At 45.7% G+C, this 16508-nt stretch overlaps 1 protein-coding gene and 1 long non-coding RNA gene across 2 annotated transcripts; both read left to right on the top strand.

The window, feature by feature from the left end:
* The first annotated feature begins 947 nt into the window (after window positions 1-947).
* Window positions 948-2758, top strand: LOC134220257 (uncharacterized). The gene is made up of 2 exons (XR_009981819.1): window positions 948-1363; window positions 2540-2758. It is a non-coding gene; the product is annotated as an uncharacterized LOC134220257 (long non-coding RNA).
* A 10232-nt stretch (window positions 2759-12990) lies between these two features.
* LOC134226796 (3-oxoacyl-[acyl-carrier-protein] reductase FabG-like) lies at window positions 12991-14777 on the top strand. The gene is made up of 2 exons (XM_062707785.1): window positions 12991-13649; window positions 14461-14777. The coding sequence occupies exons 1-2, from the start codon at window positions 13097-13099 to the stop codon at window positions 14676-14678; spliced, it is 771 nt and encodes a 256-aa protein (XP_062563769.1). The 5' UTR covers window positions 12991-13096; the 3' UTR covers window positions 14679-14777.
* The last annotated feature ends 1731 nt before the right edge of the window (window positions 14778-16508 follow it).

Genomic DNA, 16508 nt, shown 5'->3' with positions numbered 1-16508 from the left:
TTTTGTATGAAACATCTGAAAATTTTGTTTGAAAATTGAAAATCATCACACTTCGCCGACAACACCTCTCCCCCTTCAAGCGTTACGTAATTTATGGATGTTCTTCTTACAACATTTCTCTCCACTGAAGTTGATTTCTCGGGAGATACGCACATCATGAAAACAACTTACTCAAAAATCGTTTTGTCTCGGCAACCTTTTTGAAAAACGGCGTAAACAAACGCAAATCCCAAAAATCCGCAGAAAAAAGGGAAACCATTTCCCACCAATGGCCGGCAAAAAATTGGGACAACAATTTCCTTATCTATCGGATTGTTCCCGAAGTTTTAATATGCGGACATAAGCAAAAATTGCGCAAACCCGATTTTCGTTGAAGTTGAAGGGCTTTTCAAAATACACGGTACGTATCTCCCGCGTAAAAACCGACTCCAGTGTAAAATCAAATATCAAAGCGATTGAACACAACTATTTCATTCGGTTCAAACGCGCATCACAGATGCGTGAAAAATCTATCATTTGAAACTAATCCTAAATACGAGAACGATATTAAAATAACAAGTTCAACATCCATTTGTCTGTGGTAACAGCAAAATACGTGTTTTTTGTTTCAAAGTGTTTCTTAATATATGGACTGCACCAGAATATTCCCAATATTAATGAGTACCGCTACTATGAAATACATCATATACATGTAGCTAAAATCATACATATTTTAATGTTTTCAACCTTAACCAAATTAACAAAATAAACAATGTTGCTTTCGTCTCCCGCAATACTATTCACCCACAGCCATTTTACACAACTGCGAACGAGGGTAAACTCAAATCAACAAACATACAGAAGTGATCCTTTGCGATCTCGCGCGGCAAAGCACTCTACGAACTGCTTCGCCTCTTTGGCTACCGCTTCTCGCCTCTTCTCATCGCTTCCACTATGACAGGTACCCGCACGGAAGGATGTCTAAAAGCGAACAGGAATCTACCTCGTTAGGACACAAACCACCGTAGTCAAGTTTCAAAATAAGTTTGGGTTCGAACCAAGTGTATTTTGCCCTCGGGTTTTTGCGAGTGTGTTTGTTTACCTCTACACCTTCATCACTGCTAATCAGTTGAATCGGTTTAGACCACTTTCTTCCGCGCTTTTTGTTGTCGCCATCTTTTTTTCACAGGTTACAGTCGCCGGGAAGTGGTTGAATTGCTGCTCACCAACGGTGCATCGATCCAGGCCAGAGACGATGGAGGACTCCACCCGCTGCATAATGCGTGTTCGTTCGGTCATGCCGATGTCGTTCGCTTGTTCCTGGAAGCCGGCGCCAATCCAAATACCCGGGACAACTGGAACTATACCGAGGCCGCCAGCAAGGGTAAGAAATCTGATTAAAGTGATCGTTGGAATCTGGTCAAACTTCCCGAAAGAATCTGCTCAGATTCATCGAAGAAATCAGCCCAATATTTCCAAAGGAGCTTGCCAAGATTTCCCAATTGAAACCGCCCAAAATTTCTGTAGGAATCAACATTCCCGAAGGAAGCCGCTCAGGATTCTTGAGGAAACCACCCAAAATTTTTAAAAGATTCCGTCTACGTAAGATTCCTGAAGTAATCCGCTCATAATTCTCGAAGGAATTCAACTAAAATTCTCTATTTAGTTAATAATGTTTTCTCTAGAATTCACCAAAGAAATCTTCTCGTGATTTTCGAATGAAACACCCAAAATTCCTAAAAGAATCTGCCTACGATTCTTGAAGGAACCCGCCCAGGATTCACAAAGTAATCCGCTCATACTTCTTGAGGAATTTCCTTATTCAATCCATACAGAACTCTTTGAGAAATCACTCAGAATTTCACGGAGGAATCTGCTTTATTTTTTCAAATGAATGTGCCAATGATTTCCGAATGAATCGCCCAGAATTCCCAAAGGAAACCGCTTAGCATTATTCCAGGAATCTGAATTTTCGGAAAGCCAATCTTCGATGGACTCTGCCCATAATTCTCGAAAGAATCTGCCTGAATTTCCCGAAGGAATTCGATCATATTTCTCGAATGAATATATCCAAAATCACCAAAGGAATCGACATAGAGTTCCCGAATGAAACCGCCCACAATTTCCGCATGAAACCGCTTTAAAGAATCCGCTCTGCATTTCCTCAGACAGGTTTTCAGACTAAAATTCGCTATTATTGATTTCCAGATGGAATCCCGTATGGATTAAAAAAAATCCCAACGGGTTTTAAGAAATATTTTGCACTGGATTCCGAAAGGTGCCTTGATCGAATTCCAGGAGGAATTCCAATTAGATTCCGGAAGGAATCAGAACTAGAGGAATGTTTCCGGGATACTTGTTATCTACGATTTCATTTGAACATTTATTGGGATTCCTTCGGAGAATTAGTTCAGGAATTTCTAGAAGTCTTCCCAGAATTCCGAAAATTGTTTCATCCATTCTAATAAATCCATATATTGCTAAAACTATTACAGGATACCTTCCTTTCTTCCGAACTCCATTAAAATGAATCGTTTTTTTGTCCTTTTCTTCTCAGCAGAGCCGGGAATAAGGAACCGTTTTATAGGAGGATTTCGTCGAGATATTCGTCCGTCACTGTCCACAACAGGGGGTTCCAGTGCTCGTCGAATTAAACAAACTTCGGCTGTCAATGAAGCAGATGGTAAATTCCATTATTTTATTATTGAAATGTATAATAGAAATGTACAAATATTATATAGAAATTAAAATTAAACTAAAATAAATATGTTTGAAAAAAAGTTTGTTATCAAATCGAAAATTAAAAAAATTATAAAAAGAATACTAAGAAGAAGAATCGAGGTACCCATTGCTCAACCATATCTAGTAAAAATCTAGTAGAGCTGTAGTACCCATGTCTAGGAGATATCTCTGCGTCATCTAAGAGAACCGATATGTCAAATCCTTTCCGGTTCAAACGGTTTACTCGTCTAAAATTTGAGGTAGACACCGGTTGAAACGGTTGTTGCATTTGAGGCGGATTTGAGGTCTGACAGGTTCTAGACATCGTAGAAAAAAGTCTAGGAGACTCATTTTTTTGTCTCAGAGATATCACGGGAGACTTCTAGAAGATCTTTCCGAGCGGGTATAAGCGATTTCCATATATCGCTCATTGACATTCCAGTTCGAGACAGCAACACGTACGGACGTGTTTTTTTTTTGCTCGCGCATTTTTTCGAAGTGTTTTTTTTTCTCGTTCTTTCGCTGTTTACGTTTTCGCTTGTCGCGTTGGCGTTATTTTCTCCCGGACCCGTCATGGGAGACTCGGTGGCCGATTCGGTCGCTGGAAAAGTGCCTAAGCGCACTGCTCTTGGAGGCGCGGGTAACCCCTCCAAGCAGCTTTTGCAAAGCAACGTGTTCTCGCCGTTGCCGCTTGATGACGCCGGCAATCCGCCGAAAAAGAGGAAGAAGCAGCAATCGCAGCTGCCGCAGGTGCAACCGGAGCGGAAGGAGAAGTGCCCGCCCGTGTTTGTGAAGGGCGATCCGCCGGATTTACGCCCAAAAATTCGCCAGCTGATCGCTAAGGGGCTGAATTGTACTTTTCGGCTCTGCAGCGAGGGCGTGAAAGTGATGCCGGCCAACAGGGACCATCATCAATCCGTCGTGGAGTTCCTCGAGGTCCACAAGTATGAGTACTACACTCATGACCACCCCGGTACGAAGCCGCTCAAGGCTTTGCTGCGAGGACTTCACGACATGAAGGAGGAAGAGCTCCAAGCAGAGCTTGAAAGTTGCGGACTGAAGCCAGTAGCCGTCCACAAGATCGCTCGTCACGACAAGGCGAGGAAATATCGCGACCAGCTTTACCTGATCCATCTGGAGCACGGCTCCACTACCTGGAAGGACCTGAAGCTGGTTGGCGTTATAAATTACACCGTCGTTGACTGGGAGCGATATCGGCCAGTGCACCGCGATGTCACGCAATGCACCAATTGCTTCAATTTCGGACACAGCACCAGAAAATCCCGCATGAAGCTGCGTTGCAACAAGTAAGGCGAACCCCATCCGACTGACGAGTGCAACAAGATGGAGGTGGCCAATCCCAACTGCACCAAATATGGCGACAAATATCGGGCCACCACAAAGGGCTGCCCAAAGCGAGCCGAGTTCCTGGAAATCCGGAAGAAGGCTTCCACCAGGACCATTCCGAAGAAGAACCGTGTTCCTGTAATCAACGAGGTGAACTTTCCAGCTATCCCGGCTCCCCGTCGTGAGATTCCAATACTCCCACCGCTACAGCCGCACAAGCGACTGGCAGCGGCAGCTGCATCGGTCCAAGCTCCAGCATCGTCGGCACCATCCACCAGCGAATGGCCCCCGCTTCCTCCTCCTGGGTTCCGTCGGCAGTCGGAGAACGAAGCCGTCCCACCGGAAGAATCTGCCCCGCTGTACACTCCGGAGCAACTGATGCCGATCTTCGCGCAGCTCGCCACTCGACTGCGCGGCTGCAAAACCCGATTCGACCAGGTCTTCACACTTGGCATGTTCATCATTGCAAATGGCTGCTAGGGTGGGCCTGGTCAACTGGAACGCTTGCTCGCTAAAGAGCAAATCAATCGAGCTGAAGGATTTCCTTGAGGAGAAGGAAATAGACGTGGCATTCATCACCGAAACGCACCTAAAACCGGAGGTGAACGTCAACATCCCGGACTTCCGCATCGTGCGACTCGATCGGCCGACCAGGGGAGGTGGTGTGGCCATCGCTCTTCGCTACAACATCAACTGTCGTCTGCTTCCAAGCTTCCAGCTCAGTGTCATCGAGGCCATCGGTGTCGAAATCACCACTTCGGTCGGCACAATCGCGCTCATCGCGGCGTACTGTCCAACGCAAGCCAAAGCCGGCGATGGATCATCGGCTGCCCTTCGGAGGGACATCGTCAAGCTGACGCGGAGGCAAGGCCAGTATATCATTGCCGGCGACTTGAATGCCAAACATCAAGCCTGGGGCAACAGTCGCGGCAATCGAAACGGCACCATCTGGAGCAACGACATGGAGGAAGGCCACTACACGATCCTGAGCCCGGATTCCCCACTCGGCTGAGTCGGTCCGGTGCCCACGCAACGCTCGACCTCTACGTAACAAACCTGAGTGACCACGTCTCGCAGCCGGTTGTATACCAGGAGCTCAGTTCGGATCACTATCCGGTGGTGGCGGAACTGGGCTCCTCGGTCAATCGGCACCAGCAGTTACGGCGGAACTACCACCGAGTGAACTGGCAGCGTTTCCAGCAGTGCGTCGATAACACCGTCGACTACGAGGTGCGTCCGGAGACGCCGGAAAGTATCGACCGCCAGCTGTGCGCTATCGAGGAGGCGATCACGGCGGCCCGAGAGCAACACGTACCGACGGCTCGGCAGGTAAGCAACTCCTTAAACATCGATACACTCACCAAAGATTTGATTCGATTGCGGAATGTCACTCGCAGGCAGTTTCAGCGTACTGGACTGCCTGAGCTTAAGGCACGCTGCAATCGAATCACAAAATTATCCAGACCAGAATGGTGGACCTCAAAATAACGATTTCTCGAATAAGATCCGCACTCTCCCAGATTATGCTAAGCCGTTCTGGAAAATGACCAAAATTCTAAAATCCAAGCCTCGGCCCATTCCACCTTTGATCCCACTAGACAATAATGGCTCTAAGGATCGCTTGATAACTCCTGCAGAGAAGGTCGCTGAAATAGGTCGTCACTTCGTCAGCTCACACAATCTTGGGCAGAACATCGTCAGTCCACACGAAGCAGCCGTCAACGAGCATGCTAACAACATCCATTTGATTCCCAACGACTTCTCGGAGGAGTTGGAGATCTCAGCTGACGAATTGACGGCCTATATCAAATCGTCGAAGAACATGAAGGCCCCAGGCTTCGACAGCATCCTGAATCTCGAGCTCAAACACATGAGTGCTCCGTTCTTTGAGCACCTCTCGCTGATCTTTAATCAGTGTCTCCGGCTTAGCTACTTCCCATCGTCCTGGAAGTCAGCGAAAGTCATCCCCATCCGGAAGCCTGGGAAGGATCCTTCCTCCCCAAAAGTTATCGACCCATCAGCCTTCTCTCAGGGTTATCCAAGCTATTCGAAAAAGCTCTTTATCATCGGTTACTTGAGTCTGCCGAAAATCTCAACATCTTGCTCGAGGAACAGTTTGGTTTCCGACGAGGTCGGTCAACTGTACATCAACTGACTTGAGTTACCAACGTCCTCAGACGGAACAAGTTTGTCTCAAAAACATCCGCCATGGCCTTACTCGATGTCGAGAAGGCATTTGACAATGTATGGCATGATGGCCTGGTGTACAAACTACAACGCTACAATCTTCCCAGCTACCTGGTGAAAATCATCAACAATTACCTGTCGGCAAGGACATTCCGGGTCTCAATCAGCGGAGCGAGTTCCAATGCGCACAACATCGTCGCAGGCGTTCCCCAGGGCAGTATCCTCGGGCCCCTGCTTTTCAATCTGTTCACCTCCGACATGCCAGAACCTCCAGAAGGCGGCATTCTGTTTCTGTTCGCAGATGACACATCCATCGTCTACAACGGTAGAGTGATCAGAGCGCTAGTGGCAAAACTCCAACGAGGCCTGGATGCCCTGACAGAGTACCTCACCAGCTGGAAGATCTGTATCAACGCGGCGAAGACCCAGGTCATAATTTTCCCCACTCCAAATCCCCTAAACTTGTTCCGCCTGGGGACTGTAAACTCATCCTCAATTGCACGACTGTGGAATGGGCCAATGAGGCCGACTACCTTGGCTTGACCCTCGACAGCAAGCTTATTTTCAGGTAACAGGTTGACGGTGACAGAGGTGACAAAGTGTAACGTCTTGTTGAAACTACTGTACCCTTGGATCAACCGCCGGTCGTCATTGTCCCTGAAAAATAAGCTTGCTGTCTACAAGCAAATCATCCTCCCTGTGATCGAATATGGCATGCCGGTCTGGGAGAGCTGCGCTAAAACCCACCACCTCAAACTTCAACGGGTCCAAAACAAATTCCTGAGGATGATCCTCAACACCCTCCCAGGACAAGAACATCCGAGGTCCACCGTCTGGCCGGAATAAAACCTTACATGAACGCTTTGGTGAGTGTAAAGAAAAGTTTAGGGTCCGTTGCTTGCATTCGGATCAGGCTCCAATTAGGGCGCTAGTTCCAATCTAGGTTATCAAATTTCTTATTGTAAATATTAGTGTACATAGTAGTTAGGTTATCAAATTTAAAAAAACACACCAGCGCCTCCTAAAGGCCGTCATGATATATCATATTAACACTTAAATAACAATGTAAACATAAAAATTTAAAATTGAAGTTGGAGGGCCAAGCCGGCCGAGCACTGTACATGTAAAAAAATAATTGTAGAACAGAAAATGAAACAATAAAGAAGAATTTTACTACTACTACTCGCTCATTGAGGTAGCTTTCACGCGGACGCTTCGCTTCCCTCTCAACTCTTCTAATCGCTTCTCTTCTCTCCCAGTATGTCATCAGCCTAACACGATGACGCCCTCCACGAAGGCATGGGTGAGATTTCCGTTGAGTGCTTCATTCATACACGCTAAAAATGAACTACTCAAAATTGAGTCGAATCCGACTCATTTTCATTAAAAACGGGACAACTCAAAATTTGAGTAAAAGATACTACTTCAATAAAATGATGATTGCACTTAAACTAGGAGTCTGTTTGTCCTAAAATGCACTTAGATAGAGAGATAAACTTGATTCGCATCTGTCGTATTAAAAATTGATGGAAGGCCAAGCTTAACTTTCGCGAAATCATCATTTTATTGAAGTAGTATCTTTTACTCATATTTTGAGTTGTCCCGTTTTTAATGAAAATGAGTCGGATTCGACTCAATTTTGAGTAGTTCATTTTTAGCGTGTAAGCGTGTTCAACTCACGGTGGATGACATCGAACATGCGGAGAAAAAAATCTCGTGGGATCCCGTCTTCACCGGGGGATCGTTTGGATGCGCTGGCCCTGATAGCAGACAGAATTTCTGCTGTTTGCATCTCCTCCATGCACGCTTCGTTCAGTGGGTCGTTCGGTGGGATAACACGTTCGCAAGCAAAATCGTAGAGTAGTGACTCGAGAAACAATCAAACAGATTTGCCTCGATTTCTTGAGGCTCGACGATGATTTCGTCTTCTCCCGTCTGTAACTGCGTTATCGTTGTTTTCTTGCGTCGTCTTTCCCCCAGCTGGAAGATCGGCATTGGTTCACCGGCCACGTGCATCTCGTTAATGCGCATAAACATGTGGGAGAAATTACGCTGCAGTGCCAACATTTCCCCTTTCAGCCAGTTGATGGTGGTGATCATTTGTGGCTGCTGATAATAGCCGTCGTACGCTAGCCGTAGTTTGATTTTTGGCTTAGCGTACGACAGCCACCATTGCATACACTACGCGTAGTTTCTGTGCTGACGAGTCCAATATTGCCACTTATACTGGAACTCGGCAACGTTTTCTTCGGTTAGAAGATGCGCTCGAAGGGCCCAGAAGCCGCGCCCGGGCTCGTATCCCAGTGGGGAAGACAGAGTCTGAGTGTTAGCGCTTTGTGATCTGTAAAACAACAGACGTGCGTAGGCCGACTGCAGTTTGTCGCGAAGACCACGGCTCACATAGATTCGATCGAGTCGAGATCGTGCATTTCGACAGACATAGGTAAAACCGGCATCACGTGGACACAACTTCTCAATTTCTCCCACACATCATGTAGCTGCAGCTGCTGTACCGCTGTTTTGAAGGACGGACTGGTGTTCGGGCTGGACGAATCGCACGCACGCAACACACAATTGAAATCGCCAGCTACGATGACGTTCTCGGTGTGGTGGCGGAGATAATAGGCAAGCGTGCCATTGAAGAACGCCTCTCGTGCAGTGCCGGAGGGAGCGTAGACGTTGCAGATCGTTCTGTCGTGCACTCGCAGCGCGATTAGTCGGCTGTCCAGGCTCTTCTCCACGTGAGTGACATGGATGTGCTCCTTCACCGCAACAGCTGTGCCTCTCCTCGTGTGGTCCACATTCGCGAAAACGACAAAGCTAGGCAAAGAAAGCTGTTCGTTCTCGACGGCGTTCAGTTTTGTTGGGTTCGTGATCGTGCCGATGTTGATGGATGCGAGGTTGTAAGACGTGAGAGCCATTTATGGAAGAAAGTCCACATCCTGCTCGTCGTCACCATCGTTGCATCGCTGTTTCTTGCCGGGCGGGCGTCCTCGACTTCAGCTGCTTCTCGTCGATGTGGACGAATCGTCCGTATCGTTGCCGGCGGTTCGGTCTTTCGATCGCAAAGCGTTTGCTGGCTTTTTGGATATGGCAACCAGCGGTCTGTGGTTGTGTGCGCAACGACGACGATGTGCTGCGCGCGATTTGTGTTTGCAACGGATTGTTCGTGCAATGGGCGCAGTTGGCTGACTTGCAGTTGGGTTTATTGAGCCAGACGGTTCGGTCTGACTCGACGGCTGTGCCAACTCGGGGAAAGCCTCCAGCGATGCTGGTGGTGGAGCGACAGAACGCTAACCGACCGGTTGTGTGCCAACTCGGGGAAAGCCTCCAGCGATGCTGGTGGTGGAGCGACAGAACGCTAACCGACCGGTTTGGCGCTCGGGGGTTTTGCACTGTTCGCCTTCTTCAGTGGTTGTCGTGGCCCAGTTTGCTTCGCCACGTTCGCATAGCTCTTCTGGACTAGCAGCTTTTTGTTCTGGACACACGATATGCCAGTATGCGCTTGCTGTTTGCAGTATTTACAAGAGACGATCTGTCCCTTGTAAACAATATAGACTTGCTTTCCATCAATCGTTACCCACGAATCGATGTTTCGATGGACTAGCATTCGGGCCGACCAAATGCCGAGCGGTATCCCACCGAACTCGAACCCTTCTCCCCATGTTAGCTTTTGCACCGAAAACACTTCACCGAATGCATCCAAAAATTCCACGATTTTTTCTTCGGGGACGTTTTCTGGCAGGTCGTGTACGTTAACCTCTACACATCCATCTTCCATGGTGATGCGAAGCTTGTACTTTTTCTTTTTTTTTGGTGAAATGTCAAACATTACTGACAAGATCTGTAAAAACTACTGAGCGCTCAGTAAAAATAAACTGAAGAATCTGTAAAAAGAATACAGACCTCGGTTATGAATATTACCGAAAAAATGTATTTTAATATTTGTAAAAGAAGTCGAGCAGTTTACCTGTCGTGTCGATCAGGCAAGTTGATCTGTACGCCGATGGGTCGCCCGGATGCTTCCCGGCCTTCGGCAGCAATACCAACTTCTGCCTTTTCCATCTCTCAGGGAAACTATACTCATCGAGGCATCTTTGCATAGCTTGCCTGAACATGTTCGGGTTCGCAATGATTGCTGCCGTGAGTGCGCTGTTTGGGACTCCATCAGGTCCTGGAGTTTTGTTCGTCGCAAGCCACTGCGAGTAACTCTTCGTTCGTCATCAGTGCCACCATTTCGACCAAACTCCCAACACCTTGCAGCGTAAAAAGCCAGGGAGTTGTGGCTCGGGACAGGAAGAGTACTTCAATAATCCTCGCCAACCGGTCCGGTGACCGTTCGGGGGGTGTAGAACCCCCTTTGGTCTTGGCCATAATGATCCTGTAGACGTCACAGCTACAACACCATTGATCTTGGCTATCGCGACACCCTTTGCAGAGGAGTGTAAACTGTACAACCTCTTGAACCGGGTACCTTCCCGTTGTGCAGATTGCCACCGACCTAGACCAATCCGCCACCCAGTAGCCATTGTCGACAGGGACGTTGTACGGGTCGGACAGGAGGGCGACATCGATCCTCGACTCCGAGACCGACTGCCCCAGCAGTTGCTGGGCAGATGCACGGCACAGCTTGCTTCGGTCTGTGTCCTTGCAGTAATAAGACTTGTGCCCGGAATCAAGGAACCGGTAGCATCAGTCCACTGAAGGCGGCTGGAGCACGCTTTTTAGGCACACTGACCATCCGATCTTCAGCTTCCCTTTCTCAGTGACCCTTTCGGCTTCCGCCACTGGTAGTATGAGATAGGCTACCTGCGTGCTGAGTCCCCGCCTTAGGCGTACAGAGGACCGCTCAATCTCTGTGCCGCACTGTCTTCCGCACCCAACGACCTGACCTGATCGCCGTCACCCAAGACCTCCTGGGTCAGCTTTTTGTACGCCGCCCCGCTTCAGTACCAGATCATTTCATCGTTCTTGATACGTCTCACGCTGCGCACATCCTGACCCAGAGCCGAAAGGCTATCGGCCGCTTGAGGACATCGGCGTACTTGTCCTTGTCGGTTTTCACCAACAAGTCCTCGACTCTGTCCTTCACCTTCTTTGCAGGTCGAGGTGTGTTCGCCTTCCGCTCCCTACTGACCAGTTGCCAGGGATCTTCATCCCCTTGTGCGGGTACCAATGGCCGGCTGGGCCCTCTTGTGGCCCAGCGACTTGCGCCTGTTTGGTGCCTTTTACCTTCTTGGGCCGACGCCCTTCGGGATCCGGTGCACCATCCAGACGACGTTTGGCCTTTATGGTTGCACGTCTGGGTCGCTTCGGGTTGGGCGTTTTCTTGCCCTCGCTGGCCGTAAGGGCGGAGTCGGTCGCCTCTTGGGCCGTAGTACCACCAGTAGGGGAGGAGAAGACCTTAGTTTGGGTGCTTTTTGCGAGCTTCTACGCCTACGCTACACGCTACACGCCTAATGAAAGCATCCTGTTCTTGCACCAGGGTTCGACGACGAATGACGCAGATTCTGGAGTAGAAGAACGCAGCGCAGGTAGTCATGCTGCAGTAAGGGATCCAGGACATCGAATGCTATATATAGACGGAAACGGAAACCGCATATCCGCCTCTTTCAGGGGAAGAAGCGGAGTGCCAGACTGCCAGGAGATAGAACATTCTCAGGAAAGACACACACGATTTATCAGAAGCTCAGTAGATATATATCCCGCAAAGGCTATAAGTAAGGAGAACCTCGTTGAGTACATATTCAGGATGTAGTTAACCCAACAGCCCGACAGATTATGTCAAAACTGCAATGCTGGTGGCGTATTGAACAAAAACAGCAGCAGCAGAAGAAACTAATGTGAAGGAGCGTGCATTGAGCTCGTTTCAGCAACACGCGTATGCCGCATAATACTAACGCATAACAAATTATTATTCGTTTGGTAAGAAATTAGCTGAGCATGCTTTACCCAAAGTATTTTGCATAATAATGTTTGCTATTATTTTCTGGTATTTTACACATTAGTAACGCACATCAAGTTCATACCAACTGCTGTTATCGAGGTTGTCGCTTCTGCTCGAGTTGGGCGCTTTTCTCCTAAAAGAGTTAGCGACAGAGTTAGGTCGTTGCGGCTTATGGGTTTTCTTTGACATTACTAAAAAAAATGTGTTTCTGAATAGCCTCGTGGGATGGCATAAGAGCCATAAAATGGATCAATTATTGATAGTCCCAAGTATTGCTTGATTGCAGGCCGAGAGGATCAAGACTAGTGCAGAGGGCTTAGTGGGTGGGGAAGAAACTGTTTTGACTAGTCTACTCAATCTCACACTAAGGTGAGGGATGTATTCTGGACCACCGTACCAGAACTCATATTTTGAACCACTAAGCTGCATTTGCACTCGGTGGTCCAAAATATAAGCCATGGAACTGATGGTCCAAAATACATCCCTTACCCTATCTGAGTTATCTTCCCAGATGTCTGGTTGCATATGTATTTTTATTTGCCTTTGCAAAAAGAATCAGCTAGTCTATGCGTGTCCCACATCACCGATTTATTTGTATTTTTGCCTTCCTCGCTCAGTAAGTGCAAAAGCTATGTGTTCGCTTCGAAAAAAAACTTGTTATAGGATGCCCCGAGACCCATACTGTTGTGTACCAATCGTTGAAAACGGGCCAGAAATGTGCGAGAAAGCCACCTTTGCTGCGCTAGGTGGATTAATCAGGTTTCCATACACATAGCTAACAACATATTTGAACAATCAACATTATCTCTCTTTATCTTTCGCAATACAATCAGATACTATAAATAATTACGTACGGCACATACCGGCAGTAAACGAGCCGTTCACAATTCAGTCGCATCACTCAACTTTTTCACGATGGATTTCACCGGTAAAGTTGTTCTCATCACGGGAGCCAGCAGTGGCATCGGTGCTGCAACGGCTAAATACTTTACCGATCTGGGAGCCAGCGTTGTCCTAACCGGGAGAAACGCGGATAATCTCAATAAAGTCGGGGCTGAGTGTGAAGCCGTGGGCAAACAGAAGCCGTTTCTGCTGGTGGCCGATGTCACGAACAGTGACGATAACACCCGGGTGATTAACGAAACCCTCAAGAAGTTCGGCAAATTGGATGTTTTGGTGAACAATGCTGGCAAAGGGCTTGCCGGGAGCATCGAAAACACCAGCGTGGAGCAGTTTGACGATATCATGAACACCAACGTGAGGGGCGTGTATCACCTGACGATGCTGGCGGTGCCTCATCTTATCAAGAGCAAAGGCAACATCGTGAATGTATCGAGCGTTGCCGGGACACGATCTTTTCCGAACGCATTGGCATACTGCATTTCGAAGGCCGCTCTGGATCAATTTACAAGATGCGTCGCTCTTGAACTAGCACCAAAGCAAGTTAGAGTGAATTCAGTTAATCCAGGTAGATAGTTATACAAAATTTGTATTAGATACTGTATTAATGTGCAATGTCAAAATCGAATACTTTGTTTTAATTAGAGATTGTTTTGTTAACACATTATGTAAGGCATTATTCCCATTCCAAAATCATAAGATGATATTTATACGTTTGGTTGGAACAGAATGACAGAACTATTTTTAGAACTTAACATATTTTAAGTTTTTACCACAGACAGTCTGTGTTTTTACTGTGGAAAAGTAGTATCTATGTGAACGCTAGTTCAATCGGTTTGTTCATATGTCATTCAAAATTTCATCTTTCTAACTCTATGACCCATTTGAACATAGAATGAAGTAATATGAATGTCTATTTCTATTATTTGTAATAGTAGTAAACTAAATCTGTTCAGTACTTGCTTCATAATGCCTTGCAATATAAAAAATATTTTAAATAATTTTACAAGGCTTCTAAAAATTATTAAAAAAATATTCGTTGTACAAATAGGGAGCTGGACCATTTGGGCAGCACCCCCTATTCCCGTCCACAATGTTAATAACTCGACCGCGTTCCAACCAAATGGCTTGATGTTTTGTACATTACTAGATATCGACAAAAACTAACTATGTATTAAAAAAACATGTAATTTGGTTGTAATGCGCTCGAGTAATGAGCGTTGCGGACGGAAATAGGGGGTGCTGCCTAAATGGTTCTCACCCTAGCATGTACCAAAGTTGTCAATTTTTTAGTTTATCTTCAGACGACTAGACATGGCCGAAATTTTAATGCTCCTTAAAATAAGCAGTTTTCAATACAATTTTTTTCATCTTAACAGCGGTCATCGTAACGGATTTCCATAACCGGGTCGGCATGAGTGCTGAGGCGTATGCCGCCTATCTGAAGAGCTGTGAGCAAACCCATGCTCTGGGCCGTGTGGGACAAGCAGCGGAAGTCGCAGCGGCCATCGCTTTCCTGGCGGGGGACACTGCTAGCTTCATCACGGGAACGTGCCTATGCGTGGATGGAGGAAAGAACGTGATGTGTCCTCGATAATTTAGATGGAATATGGATGGAAAACAAATTCTTATTGTACCGTTTTGTTGAAAATTGTAAAATTTAATGAAAGGTAAATAAAGATAATTTATTGGGTAATCGAAATGTAGCATGATGACCGTGCATTTCGTAGTTTCTACTATGTTGTATGTCAGCTAAGGGAATTTATTAGCCATGGAACATTGTTTTCCCATAAGGATTCATGGAATTGTTGAATTCTCCACTTGAGTGAATGTAAACTTAGCGCACCTGACTTGCGCGTGAGAACATTTTGAAATTGAGGTACATGTTTGCTCTGTTGGAAGACGCCAAGATCTCTAATTTATGATCTTTGAAGATGAAATGAATATTTAGTATGCTAAAATTACTTGCACTCACTAATTCAGTTTAAAACCACTCCCACTCCCTAAATTAATTTCACTCGCTAAACTATACTTTCGCTCACTAAATCACTTACATTCTCACTCACTAAATAACTCTCACTCTTACTCACTAAACCACTCCCACTCACTAAATCAATTTCGCTCACTAATCTGCTCTTCTACGCGTAATTGTCCCAAGTTAGTTTTTGAAGATTTTGACTTTTTCCCCGAAAACACTCAAAAATATCGAACTTTGTTAGAAAAATCTGTGAAAACAACATCAAGTCGATTTGTCTCATTGTTGAATTTCTACGCATATTTATCTCGTGGGAAATAAATTCATCATTATGGCAGAATCTGTTATTTTATAGAGTGTTGCTTATAAAAAAGGTATTCAATGCTTCGTTCTCGCAAGCTTTGCCACTTGTAGTGGTGAACAAGGCCGGATCTTTATTCTAAGTGATAGCACTGTGATCTAACAACATCAACCACGTGGGCAGTACAAATTAATATATTAAGCATCGAAAGCGATGTGTTGATCCTAGTAGTCATTAACGAAATCATACACTCAGCGGGACTAATATGCGTAGAAATCCGCAAACAAGTGTTGTATTTCTCGGCATAAATGTACCGCTAAACTATTTTCATGAATGAGGTCGCAAATTATATTTCTGAACTAAAAACTTGAATGAAGTCATTAAAATTGAACTCCCCTAATAGTCTAGTGATGAAATCTTTTTAAATTATTATTTAACTTTTTAAATTATTATTATTTAAAAATTTAAATTATTATTTAATTTTTTTTAATTTTGGCAGATGCATGCGTAAAACGGCAGTAAACCACTTCCACTATCTAAATCACTTTCACTCACTAAATAACTTTTACTCACCAAACCACTCCCACTCACTAAATCACTTTCACTTACTAAATCACTCCTACTCACTAAACAACTCCTACTGACTAAATCACTTTCACCCACTAAGCCATTCCCACTCACTAAATCACTTTCACTCACTCAGCCACTCCCTCTCAATAAATCACTTTCACTCACTGCTGTGAAATCTCCATGAGTAGATATTGAACAGACCATCGACCCATCGAAATATCGATATGTGGAATAGAAAATCCTTGATAAGCTATTTGAAGGGACCATCACAGTAACGAAGAGATTTTTAAAATTAATATTCGGGTCATAGAGTCATAGAACACCAACTCATGGAGGTTTGATTATGAATCACTTTCTCTCGTTAAACAACTATTACTCACTAAATCACTTTTACTCACGAAATCACTCCCACTCACAATTAAGTGGTGGTATTAAATGGGATTTACAAACTCGTAGGGTCATGGGTTCGAGTCCCATCGAAGGGAAAGTGGTTACCTCAATACATTTTCCAAATCAATATCTTCCACATAATGTACATATTCACATATGAGTATTCACAACATTGTCTTATGATAAACATG

This window comes from Armigeres subalbatus, chromosome 3 (genome assembly GCF_024139115.2).
Source record: "Armigeres subalbatus isolate Guangzhou_Male chromosome 3, GZ_Asu_2, whole genome shotgun sequence".
Lineage (NCBI taxonomy): Eukaryota > Metazoa > Arthropoda > Insecta > Diptera > Culicidae > Armigeres > Armigeres subalbatus.
The sequence above is the reverse complement of the archived record's forward strand: the minus strand, read 5'-3'. Positions and strand labels throughout refer to the sequence as shown.